The sequence below is a fragment of the Dendrobium catenatum genome, unplaced genomic scaffold (assembly GCF_001605985.2).
Source record: "Dendrobium catenatum unplaced genomic scaffold, ASM160598v2 fragScaff_scaffold_153, whole genome shotgun sequence".
NCBI classification, from domain to species: Eukaryota; Viridiplantae; Streptophyta; class Magnoliopsida; order Asparagales; family Orchidaceae; genus Dendrobium; species Dendrobium catenatum.
The window spans coordinates 778,241-791,779 of NW_021318615.1; the positions used below are offsets into that span (position 1 = coordinate 778,241).

The following is a 13,539-nucleotide window of genomic DNA, read 5'->3' on the forward strand; positions in this document are numbered from 1 at the left end:
AAGTGCCTCCACCATAGCAGGGAAACTATCATAGTTCACAGCATTAAATGGAATCCCAGCATCGTACATCCATCTACTGAACACTTAACAACCCTTCCCCTCATTTCTTTTTTAGCTGCATCCATTTCTTTGTTAAACTGACCTTTTCTATGCTTTACTACATCTTCAGGATTTGGTGTAAGGAAAGTATCTAATGGACCTTTAGGTCGTGATGTTTTGAATATAGATGTAGATGTCGATCCTTGACTAGATGTGTTAGATTTATTTGTCCGCAACATTTTGGATGGTTTAGCAACTAAAATATCATCTGTCCTCACATCAAAGTCATCTTCTTCTTCTTCTTCAGCAAGGTTGACATTTGATATGTCATTAAACTGTTCATTTAAATCTTTTTTTTTCAACATGGATGCCTTAATTTCAGACTTCAAATGCTCGGGACAGTTAGAGCAAGGCCTTGCATTCCTAAAACCCCCAACGAGGTGTTGTTTGTAGCGTGTAATTCCTCCTTTTGTTATTTTACCATAAAAAATGCATGTCACACAGTTGTTGTCGGATTCATTTGTTAGTATAGCATATTTCCATGCTGGATCTTTTTTTAAAGATTGAACTGAATCTGACATTTTATAATCACCTAAAAGCAAACAAATTTAGATAAAAGAAACATAATATTGTCCAAGAAACATAATATGGGGGCTCCCGGGGGTCCAAGGGGGCGCTGCCCCCTGGCGGGGTTCGATTTAGTTGTACCGAGCTGTACCGAGCAGTACCGAGCATTTACATAGCAGTACCGAGCGGTATCATGCATGTACTTAGCAATACCGAGCATGTACCGGCTTTTGACATCATCCATTGCTTTATAAATGAAGCCCATGCCTAAATTTTTCTCTAAATCCACTATCTCAAAGCTTGAACCAACGACCATGAGGTTGGCATTGCACATATAACGCTCAACCAAAATATTTCATTTTGAATAATCTTCTTAACTTATTTCCTCTCAGTTTTATTTGCCCAAGCACATGTAAACCATTGTGTGGAAATGAACACGGCTTCCAATATATGCTTAGCATTCAACATGCTCTATAGAGTCAAATAGATTGTAGCAAATACAGTTGTAGCAAGGGGTAGGACCGTAGGAGTTCTTTTTCAAAAAATGTGCTCATCAAAAATAAAACTTAGAAATGGCTATAGATGATTTTATATCTTCTTTGCTTTTGTCAAGGCATCTTTTTGTTGAGGCAAGGCACCAAGCTTTTTTAAAATTAAATCTATGCAAAGTGTCACACAAGATATCCAATACAGGTGTCTTCTCTTCTCCATTAACTTATTCCCATATGTCTTATAAGCACTAGCATTATTTGCCACAACTTGTACCACCAAATGCTCTCAAATCTCATATATCACTAGAAAAGTAGTCCAAAAATATACTTTGCATTCTTGACCAGATCAGGTGTTTGACAGATTTTAAAAATTATTAACTAAAATATTTATCAAACTTCTATTCTTTATATCAGACCAACCAACAACCATGATGTCACTCTAGTCTAACTCCAAGTCTAATTTCTTCAACGAATCTTTCAATAAATATTATTCAGCTCCTCCTTCAATATCCAAGTTTTCAAATCATATATCGACGACAATTTCAAGTCTCAACCATAAACACCTATGGAGTGAATCATATTAAAATAAGTTGGGGAGGATGCTACATTAACTAGGATGGAATTTGCATGATTTTAATGTAGCTAGTTTGAACACCATCATATTTGTTTGAATCAAACTTGAGCTCAAACCAAATAATCCTTAGGCTTGGTTCCAGTTCATTGGAAATTCTACAAAGAATATAAAGTTCTCAAATAAAGGCAAAATCTTTAGTAGTACTTTACCAACTATTAAATATATAATGTCACCCCAACATTTTCTAGATATACTCAAACGTTAAATTTATTTACCTAGTTATATTACAAATCCAGCATTACATTCTCATTTATGCCAAACTTAGCATACGAATCAATAACCATTTTACAACCCAACATTTAAATTCATAAAATATTGCGGCCTAATTAATATTTTATAAAATTGACCTTAAGCCTCTTTAATATCTGCTTCACACAAACCTCCATAGACAATTCTCTATTTTAACCATCAATCGTTAACTCTAAAAATTATATCCTCGTTATATATATATATTCGTTTGTATAATAAATGCATAAACCTATCACATATGAAGTATCACCTAATCTCAAAATAATTTGAAAAATAATTATTAAGACCATACCATTAAAATTGTGCATCATTTATTTAATCTTTGTTCTATTAATTCTAATATCACCATCTTCTAAATATTTCCTTCAGTATTCTAATTGTTCACTTATTTCAGTAGATATCTTACTACTTAAAACTGTATCATCTTCAAAAAACAAATACTAAAGCACCTAGCTTTGTAAGCATCTTCTTAACAAATACAAAATGATATGAACTCAATATTGATCATTGATATTAACCTACATTAATTAGAAACTCTAAGGTCACCCCAAAACAAAATATAATATTAGATAGTATACAAATATTTAATAACATCAACATATATTTGGCAAGCTCCTTTTCATCTTAGAACACACCAAATGAATTCATATGTTACTCAATCATATGCCATTCCAAGACCCAAAAAAATCATACAAAAATATTTTCTTATTCTTTATACCTATCCATTAATTTTCTTGCTTTCATAGTAGAACTTAGTATGTAACCAACTTATTCTATAAAATTGATGCAAATTTTCTAAACATATATTTTATTACCCGCTATCAAAGGAGAAATTATTTTGTGCAAAATCTTGTCAAGGAAACTGTGAGTGTACACAATGTATATACACTGTATACTTTTATTTTTGTACACAATGTATACACACTATTTACACTCACATGTCCGGACGCAACTCTGCGTACAAACTTCACATTGAATAATTTCTCCTATCAAAGGATCACAGAATCAAATTACATTTTCAGTGCTCATGTGGGTGGTTAAGAAGCCAATGATATCCAAGTTGAGCATGGCAAAATTATGAATTTTAATAACCTCATGATATGAAACTATAAAAGGGATGATTTGAGAAATTATTATATTATAAGAATAATGTGAGTAGCATACATAAGGAAGATTAGATAGTGAAACATATACTTACCTGGCTTAAGCATGTAGAAGAATTATATTGAAGCAATAAAATGAGTGCATAAAATTAATGTCTAAGAATTAAGAAGAAAAAAAGGAAAACCTAATATAACATGAAAAGAAGTTGTGCATGAAATATATGCAAAACATGTTCAATGAACATGCAAACAAGACCAAATAGAGAATGAAAATTCACTGTGGGATAAATCTAATGATGAGGAGGATGATGACACATTCATAGGAAACTACTTTCTCATTTATAACCAACTTCCATATGTAATTTGCATTCGCTACAAAACAAAACATGTACTACAAAACTATATCAACAAGGAGAACACCAAATCATTACCAATGAAGAATTAGAAATGGTTTGATCAGTAAGTATCAAGTGTGGAAAAGGAGCATTTTAGGATCCTTGACAAGAAGCTAAAAGTCAGTCACAATGAAATATCCATTGTTAGTAGTCATACCTCAATTTTCCGATCCAACTTGTTGAGAATTACATTTCTCTCAAGGTACTCCACTGCATGTGGGTTCAGATCATTTGCATATACATACTTCACTTTCTTTGCAGCCGAAATAGTTATAGGGCCAACACCAGAGAATACATCACCTGTTAAGTAGAATATACTTGATATAAAGTGAATGACAACAATTAATAAGAAGAAACATGCAGAGAAAAATCAAGCCTGAAACACAAAATACACGTTCAGAGATATGAAGTGACAGTTAGATGATATATAATAGGTGATGAATAACAATATGCGCCAGTAGTTCTCACTATCACCAACAATTAATCAAATTTGTAATATAGAAATACGGAAAAATAACTCCTAACTAAGGCGGGATAATTGACAACGTACCTTTGAAAAACCAAAATGAACTTCAATTCCTTTGAGAGCTGCAACTGAGGATATTTTCCTTAATTTTAAAGATGCTTTGTGAAGTTATCATTCTTGTTTGTTTACAGGAACACATTCACATCTGGACATACAACGTATGAAAATTCTACAATTTGAGGTTTGTGGCATTTTGAAGGTTTGAATGGACGGTCGTAACATCGCATAGCTGTCAAGGCATAAGCTAAGGCCTCAATTTTATTTATTGTTTCAAAGATTCCTAAATGATCGAACTGTCACACTTGAATAAGGTGATAAGGTAAAAAGCATTAAATATTAAATTTAGTTGGATTTGACCTAAGACTTGCTTTCACAGGAGAATGGATCAACCATTAAAGCTTTAATGGCAACTGGATTTTTTTTCCTACAAGAAGTTGATAGAGCATAGCATATAAAAAAAAATTCTCCAACCACAAATATTTTCTTATGATCTAAACAAATTTATCTATCAAATTTGTCCCACAAAAATCTCATTTTAGATGTCTATGATACTTGAACAAACAACATAACTTCCCCTTATTCGGCCTTTTAATTAAGGTGAAAACTTCTCCAAGTAAGTTTGGCCTTCCAAAAGGATATGCTGAATTCCAGGCTATACAAACTCTCAATCAAAAGCTCATTTATCATATCCCAGACCAACACCAAAAAGCTCTTGACGAGACTATATTTCCAAAAAATCCTATGGAAATCAGTTGACCTAGCATTTTACTTCCTAAAATTTGGCAAGCTTCTGCCATCATATGCTTGATTATTTAGTTTCTAATATTTATAACTATGTATAGTTGATCCATGAAGCTAGTGTAATAACCCAAACTCTTAACTATCGAGGTATTGTTCATTTTGGCATAATGGCCTTTTTTGTCCCGTTAGTGTAACTTCCCATTAGGTCACCCATCTCATAATTGTTTCAGCACGAGCACGCTTAACTTTGGAGCTTCTTAATAAAACTTCAACCATTGGTATAACTTCCTAGGAGGTCAACCATATAGGGTTCAAAAGGTGGCCCCCATGGAGTAGCACTTTGTCTTGTATGACAGTTAGTTATCATGTTTTGGCTGGTGTATTGCTCTGATACCATTTTGTACAGCTCTAATTCTTAACTTATCTACTTTGGCCTAATGGCCTCAAAGTTTTATCCAATTGGTGTAACTTACCAAATGGTCACCCATCTGATGATTGCTCTTGCATGAGCATGCTTAACTTTGGAACTTCTTAATAAAATGGTTGAGTCTCGATGTTTAAGAGTTTAGCTTTTTTTAATTAAGGGGTTCCACAATAAAAAATTTGGACCATTTCCCGATATATGCGTGTTATCCTCGCGCAGGGGCCATGCTAATCTTCAGTGCATCGTTCAAATTTTATTGGATGTCTTAATTATGAGGCTTCATTGTTTAAAATTGTGCAATATGAGGATCACATTAAGGCCCACCTTAACGCAATTCTAATGAAAAATGCCTCGAGGCTTACGAGGCTTGCGCCTTAGCTTGGTTGAAGCCCGCCTTAAAGCGCGCCTTGCCTCGCTGGCATGAAGCTTATGCATCACCCAATTTATATATTTTTTTTATTTAAAACTTACATAAATTTTAAAGTAAAGCCACGAACAAATCGCGCATTCATGCACCCCCAAGTCGCAGCAACTTCCACTTGACTGCCTCAACCTCCAGCCCGTCAGCTTCACCACCGTCACAACCGTCATCAATGATCACTTGAAAGCACCACACCACCACCACCTCCTCTAAAAATTTTGAAGTATTAATCTCATCTTTATGTTGACGAAAAGCATTTATGAAAGAGGAAGATGACTGAAATAAATGAAGAAAAATCATATTGGTAGGTATTGAACTCCACAAGATGAGATAGGGGAGACACTAATTTGTTATAATGACGACTCAAATAAAGACCCCCTCAGTGATGACAGTATAGATGCTTTTCTAGTTGTTGCCAATTGTTTCAGGCTTTTTTAAAAATTAAATATGGATAAGCAGGGAACTGGAAAAAAAAAGATTCTGTAGTTGAGCTTCATGTTATATGATACTTTTATGCATTTTCTATATTAATATTTTTTTGCTCATGTAATTTTTGTACTTCAATTCAAGGTTGTGAAAACCGGACCGGGCAACGAATCGGTAGAGAGAGCGGTTCACGGTTCGACCAGTTCAACCGGTCGAACCGGGGTCGAACCGGATGATGTAATAAATACAATTTAGATGATATAAAAATCAAATAATAATATAACTTTTTAATTAAAAAATAAATTTAATTCTTACATTACTAATAACTTATATAATTTTAAATTTAAACATATTCAATTTTTAAATTTAATTTAAATTTAACAAAAAATTAACTTACAAATGAATTAATAAGTTTAATATAAATAATCCTTAATTTGTTTTTATATTTATGATTTATATATTAGATTCATATTATTATTTTACATTTATAAATTATTGAGGTTAAATTAAATCATTTATTATAAATAATAAATAAATTAATTAATATTTATGATACATAAAAAAATAAATGATGAATATAATTTATTTAATATTATTAATTAAAAATAAATATTATTTCATCATAAAAATATTATTTAAAAAAATTATTTTAAAATGAATAGTGTATGTTGCAAACTTAAAAGTTAAGAAGAAAGATATAGGAGCTTTAGATTTTTTAGTCCCACATCACTTGGGAGACTTTCCCTTGGTGAAGCTTTTACTATATATTAGCTTTTGAGCTAGAAAGTAGTAGTACTAGACTTTCCCTTCATGAAATGCTTGTTTGAAATTTTTTAATTTAAAATAAAGCATTTCAAATTTGAAATTTAATTACAAATATTTTTTAATTAATAATTCAAAATAAGTTATTTAAAATTTAAATATTAAAAAATACAAAACTTGAACCGGCCGGTTCAAGAGAACCGTGACCGGTTCGCCGATTCACCGGTTGAACCAGCGGTTTTGGACAAAACCGGCCGATTTGAAGATAAGCCGGTTTTCAGGTCAAACCGAACCGACCTTTGGACCGGTTCACGGTTGAACCGGTCGGACCGGCCGATCCGGTCCGGTTTTTAAAGCATTGCTTCAATTATATTTCATACAATTTATCACTTGTCAATTTACATCTTGTGCACTTTTTTTTTCATATGTATATCAATTTGCTACTTCATAGTTCAATAAAATGATAATATGTCATCCTTTAACATATTAGTTGGGTATTATATAAAAAATCACTTTTAACCTTTATTTGCACTTTACGAGATTTTTTTATTTTGAGGCTCTCACCTCAAAACGCCTTGAGGATTACGCCTTGCCTCACGAGCAAAAAATGCCTCAATATCCAATTGCGTAATTTTAAACGTTTTGAGGCTAAGCTTCACAACTAGAAAAATTGGATAAGTTCTTTGTAGCTCGTTCATACTAGCACTACTCTTTTTTTCATGTTTTTAACTTCTTGAAGGTTTAGTGGCCAATAGCATCAAACAAAAAGCTTAAGCTACACAATTGACATTCAAACCAACAATGCCCTGGTTATGAGTCGTGAAAAAAACAATTTAAGTCATTTAAGAACAAGATCAAAAGAAACAATGACAATTTCAAATATTAGTAAGGGATTAAAGAGAAACCAAGGAACTTCATAGTCCACAAATGCACGATTTACCAAAAGAATAGGTGCCAGGATGATCACACAACACAGGAGGCACACATGAAATCTAAACAAAACTATAAAGATACTTACAAACTACATCAGAGCTTGTAAAAGACCTTACAAGCCTTTGCCTTTCAGTCGCCAATCTAGAATTCCAATAACTGCAAGGCAATGCATCCAAATTATTAGGTCATAATTCTACATATAATTAAAAATAAATAAAAAGTTAACAGAAGGTTATTTTAACAGGATTAATTCTGAACCAGAGAAAAAAAAACTATTCTGCACCATACCAAATTCTGGTTAAGTGCTGACAATTCAGATGTCTGATGGACATAACTGTTCAGTCAACAGATGAATCTAGCAAAAAATGTGAAGCTACCAATGTAAAATTACTGCATGTCTTGGTTTATGCTATGCTAACATTTTACTCACAGTAAACTTCAGTTCATTTGATTCATATATGATTGTAGATGACCATCAAACTACAAAATGGTTAATGTATATGTATGCATAAAGGCGAACTAATCAGCATAATGTGCAACCGTCATTTGAAAATTAACATGTACTTACACCAACCTCTCGTAACTTTCTATTAATCACAATAATCTAATCAAAATGGTGCTTTAATGAATTTCAGACCAACACATTTATTTCCATTTATAGCAAATGTAAAAACAGTACTCCTTCAAGATGAGTTCTTCAAAAGTAACCTTATTATGCGCAAAATCATCATCTTAAATGTCTACGAATGAACTTCTCTTGACAATTACCCCCTCTTTCTTAAAATTAAATTGTGAGAAATCTCCTTGCTCTTCAGATACATATTATTGTATCCTGAAAAGTTAAATAAGCACTTCTTAAGACAGACATGTGCAATTACCACCTCTAGAATTCATATACTTCTGGTTTAAATATAAATTACAACCATACTATTTTCTACAAGGAAAAAGCACCCTTTACACTAGACAATCCATCATTAAGCACTGGAACATAATTACTGGTATAATCTCGATACATCACCATATAACAAAACTCTCACATATGAACCCAAAAGAAAAAAAAAATGTTAGTTGCAAGTTCCATGCTAAACTCACTTGCATCGTATTAGCTACATAAGCTTCACAAACAATGTACATCAAAATAAGAATAGGTACACCTTGAACCCTGTACTGATTGACCATTAACAGTGCCATAGAAAACTGAAGTTAGATAAAGAACAACACTCAGCTACACAAAAATGGAAAGTAGGAACCAGGTACATACACTTTGGCCAAATCAACTAGAAATTTGATCCCATTCTCTACAACTGTAGTAACAAGGGAATGGTTGCCAGCCAATATTTCTAGTTGCATGGTTCTATAATCATTTTGAATTGCATCTATCTTGTTCACAACTGTTTGTATTTTTGGCCAGTTCTTGTCAAGAACTACCTGAATAAAAAATGCAATATTTCCTCATTGTACAATCTACCACATTAAAAATATCAATGTGTAAACGAAATTACATTCAGAATTTCCTTGATAGTTTAAGTATTAGTGCATTGCAATGTTGATTGGAGTTTTGATCAACACAATTAAATTAAAAACCTGTGCAATAAGCTTCTTGTAAGGAAGGTGTTCTTCACCCAAGTTCAAGTGTGCAATGTGCCCCACTGTTTCAAATCCAGTCGGAACTACTATACTTTCAGGAAGTAAAGTCTCCAAAACCTGCAAGCACACGAGGATTAATAGTATTGGAAATTTAGACGGCATGAAACATTTAAAAAGTATCACTCTATTCATGATCCGCTACAAGAGTGTGTGGATTGGGGGAGTAATTGAAGCTGGTACAAATAAAAAGTGTTAAATTCATAAAACAAACCTCGTCCATATGCCAATAGTTATAGAACAAAGTTAACTGGCACCGTATAAGTTCACATACTGGTAACTTACAAGGCAAGTCACCTCCCTTCAGAACTGCCTAGACATAGGAAACAAAATCAAAACACTTAAGCATCCGCTGAGCTAATCATCCACTACATCAGTTCGAAGATCACGAAGGATCACCTGAATAGATAATAAAATGCTCACAGAATGCAGTTTCAAGCAAAAAAAAAAAAGGTAATGCTATTGTATGAAACAGGGAATCAATAATACAATAAATGTATATTACCATCCCACTCCTCCGCACTAAACAACACTAGCATCCTTATTCAAATTATTGACACTAATTAAATAAAGAAATGATAAAGTCATTATTGAAATACTGCAATAAATTAAAGATCCCAATTTGGGGGAAATCAATGCTCCAAATATGAGAGGTGACCATTCAATTGCAACAACAAAATCCAGTATGATCTTAGGGATATATGATTACAGCAGTAAATATTTTGATTTCAGCAAACATGTATATTAGAAATTGCTAGCTGTATGGATGCAACTATTTGCTAACTTTCCACTTAGGCTTCACTGTAACATCACACCAACAATCTACTCCCATGAACATAAAAGTGTGCTACAAAGCTCGCCAGCCACTCCATCAATGCCTCTAGCCGGGCCGCATAATTCCTATTGCTGCACAACTCCAAAGAATCAGTGCACGAACTCACCCCATCAACAATGCAAACGCACACGCCCTCTTCACCGCCACACACACAACCTACTACGCCAATGACCAACACCCAACTCATCCAACACCTACTTCTCATTCCCGGTGGATCTACCACCTGTGTCGTGTACCCGGCATATCGATACTCATTAGCTATCCTTAGTCCCTCTTCTGACACCTTTGGCCCCCTCACCATTACTATCAACCCATTGGTCAACCTCATTGTTAAATGTTTCTTCAACAAATGAACCTTCTAACCTCAATAAACCTGGAATACTCTAACATAACCCTCACCATCACAAATCAGCTCGATGCCCTAACCAACCCCATCACTTCAATTTTATCTATTAAACTCTAATTAAACTCAGGTCCACAATTTACATTTCTTGAAATTTTCAATTAAACACCTTTCTAGATGGGTATGATATACTCAGCTACATTAATGGAGAAGTTCCATGCAAGCTGGAAACTGACTGGGGTAATCATCACTAGATTCTTCAAGGCCAACTTATTCTGAAAGCTATCACTGACTCATTCTATCCCTTCTTCCAATCATTGCAAGAGCTACTAATACTCATGAGGCATGGCACACTCTTGCTCATATTTACGTCAAATCCTCTCACAATTACCTAAGACAACTTCGAAACAAATAGCAAAAAAAGCTCTCAAAGTGTTACTGTTAGAAAACGGATGCTCTTTATGCAAAATCAGCGGACAAAATACAAGAAATTAGGGGAAAAAAACCCCACAAATATTTTTTATTGAAAGAAGATGCAAAAAAAGCAAGATACATTAGGATCCTCAATTGGAGAGGAGGATATGGCTCTCTCAAATCTCTAGTTGTCGACCAGAGCCCAAACACCCTAAGAAAATCTCTAAAATTCAGCAAACACGAGATCCCCCAAACCCTAGGAATTTTTCCCCCTTAAAGCATACAATCCAAAAGGAAATCCCTAAACAGCCCCCCCCCTCTCTCTCTCTCTCTCTCTCTCTCTTGAATTTTCCCTCCTAAACTACATTAAAACCCTCATTCCAAACAGCTAGAGGATCGGGCGGCATTTACGAGGACGGAACTTTTGTTCCGCCTTCGAAAGACCTGGGCCGGTTCATGTTGGACCGGCGGGATAGTCCAGTGACCGGTTCAACAATTCCTCCCTCCTAAAGTCCCACCTTGCCCTCAAGGTGGAAGGATAGAAATTGATGTTTCACTCTCTCGTATGCCTCCCAATCCAGCATAAGTGGCAACTACAGGGCTAATTCCTGAAGCTCTCCCATGCATCTAGATAAGGCATCAACAGCCTTGTTCTCCAATCCTAGCCTATAATGGATCTCAAAGGTATAGCTTAATAACTTGGGCAATCACCTATGATGCTCATCGGTCACCGCCCTCTACTCCAATAGGTACTTGAAACACCTCTGGTTCGTCCTGACAATGAAATGTTGGCCCAACAAGTAATGTCGCCACTTCTGGATAGCTAACACAATGGCCATCAGCTCCCTCTCATAGACTAATTTCAGTCTAGCTCTGGCCGTTAGCGCCTAGCTGATGTAAGTGATGGGCATGTGATTATACATGAGCGCTGCCCCTAATCCAAACCCTAATGCATGTCTCTACCACAAAAATCCGACAAAAATCCAATAGGGCCAAGCCCGGTATTATGGTCATGGCCTTCTTCAATCTCTAAAAGTCCTGGGTAGGATCTCTTCCCATAGGATGCAATCCTTCTTCAGTTGCTTCATCAAAGGCCAATTTATGGTGTTATATCCCCTCACAAATCTCCTGTAATATCCAATCAATCTTAGGAAGCCCCTCAGCTCTCTCAAATTCCTAGATAGAGGCCACTTCTGCATTGCCTCAATCTTTTCTTAGTTTGTAGGTACCCCCTTCTGAGATACCACATGCCCCAAGCATTCCACACAAGCCTGTGTAAAACAAAATTTCTTCATATTAGCCCTTAGCTGATGTTCCTGTAATACTTCTAAGACCACCCTCACATGCTCAAAATGCTCCTCTAACAATTCATCTATCATGTGTCATCACTAAGAACTCGTAGTATCCCTTGTGTCATGCACGCAGTCTTTAGGACACCCTCTTCTCTCATCCGGATATAATGATACGTCAACTTCAAATCCATCTTTGTGAACACCACTGCTCCACACAGCTCATCTAATAATTCATCTATCACCAGAATGGGAAACTTATCCGGCATAATCTCCTTATTAAAGGCCCGATAGTCTAAGTAGAATCTTCAACTCCCATTCTTCTTCTTGACCAGTAAGACTGAGCTAAAAAATAGACTCACACTCAGTATGATGATCCCTACCTTCAACATCACCTGCTACCTCGGTGGTGGTAAATCTTGAGGTGGTTGAAAAATCTCATTAAACTATTGTATAAAAGATTGCACTGAAGAAGGAATGGGTTCATCTTCCTCCTACCTAACCCCATCTAAGCTTTGCAACTCCACCAGAAATCCTCCTACCACCTCCTATAAGGTCCTCACCATGGTTTTGAATGACACCATGGCCTTGGATAACCCTACATCACCCTTGATCATCATTCTCCTTCCCTCCACTACCAGCTACATTGTCAGTACTCCCCAATTAACCTTGGTATCCACTACAATTTGTAGCCACTTCATTCCCAAGATAACATCAGTGCTTCCCAACTCTATGAAAGAAAGTCCTCCCTCATATGGATCCCCTATATGATCAGAATCACTCCTCTACACACTCCTCTTCCATTTGGAGCCATGGCGCATAGCGCACGGCGCGGCGCCCGCTATTTTGAACATGGCGCAAGCTATATAAAAATTATAAAATAATAAGCATGAATATGAAATATTATTAAAAATGAAAGACAATCTATCATAATAATAAAATACAACCATAACATATATAAGTTCGACTAAGTAACATTCAAATATCTCATAATTCAAATACTACAATCTTTTTTTTAAAAGATCAAATAAGAATTTAATCTACTCTTCTTGAGAATCATCATCATCAGCAGCAAATGTTAAAAAAGCTTCATTATCTTCTTCAACATTGTCTCATACTTCATAATCCTCTTCATCACCCTCGATACCACTACTTCATAATCCTATAAGAACTAAATCTGACTTTTTATGATCACCTATAAGCAAACAAATTTAGATAAAAGAAACATAATATTGTCCAAGAAACATAATATGGGGGCTGCCGGGGGTCCAAGGGGGCGCTGCCCCCTGGCGGTCAGGTCGCG

At 35.1% G+C, this 13,539-nt stretch overlaps 1 protein-coding gene and 1 non-coding gene across 6 annotated transcripts in view; both read right to left on the reverse strand.

Annotated features, from left to right (window-relative positions):
• Window positions 1–13,539, reverse strand: part of LOC110108717 (tRNA (guanine(37)-N1)-methyltransferase 1) — a 39,103-nt gene that overhangs the window by 21,144 nt on the left and 4,420 nt on the right. For 4 of the 5 annotated variants that reach the window (XR_003703251.1, XR_003703250.1, XM_028701245.1 and 1 more), the window contains exons 2-6: window positions 9,570–9,668; window positions 9,296–9,415; window positions 8,973–9,139; window positions 7,797–7,867; window positions 3,636–3,778 (exon numbers count right to left, since the gene is read on the reverse strand). Coding sequence is in view for 3 of the 5 variants with exons in the window: in XM_028701245.1 (XP_028557078.1) it covers window positions 3,636–3,778; window positions 7,797–7,867; window positions 8,973–9,139; window positions 9,296–9,415; window positions 9,570–9,668 (600 nt within the window). In the remaining 2 variants the exon portion in view is untranslated. The remainder of the gene's footprint in view (window positions 1–3,635; window positions 3,779–7,796; window positions 7,868–8,972; window positions 9,140–9,295; window positions 9,416–9,569; window positions 9,669–13,539) is intronic. The other variant, XM_028701248.1, reaches the window with a different exon arrangement.
• Window positions 5,343–5,447, reverse strand: LOC114581328. Its single transcript, XR_003703252.1, has one exon. It is a non-coding gene; the product is annotated as a U6 spliceosomal RNA (small nuclear RNA).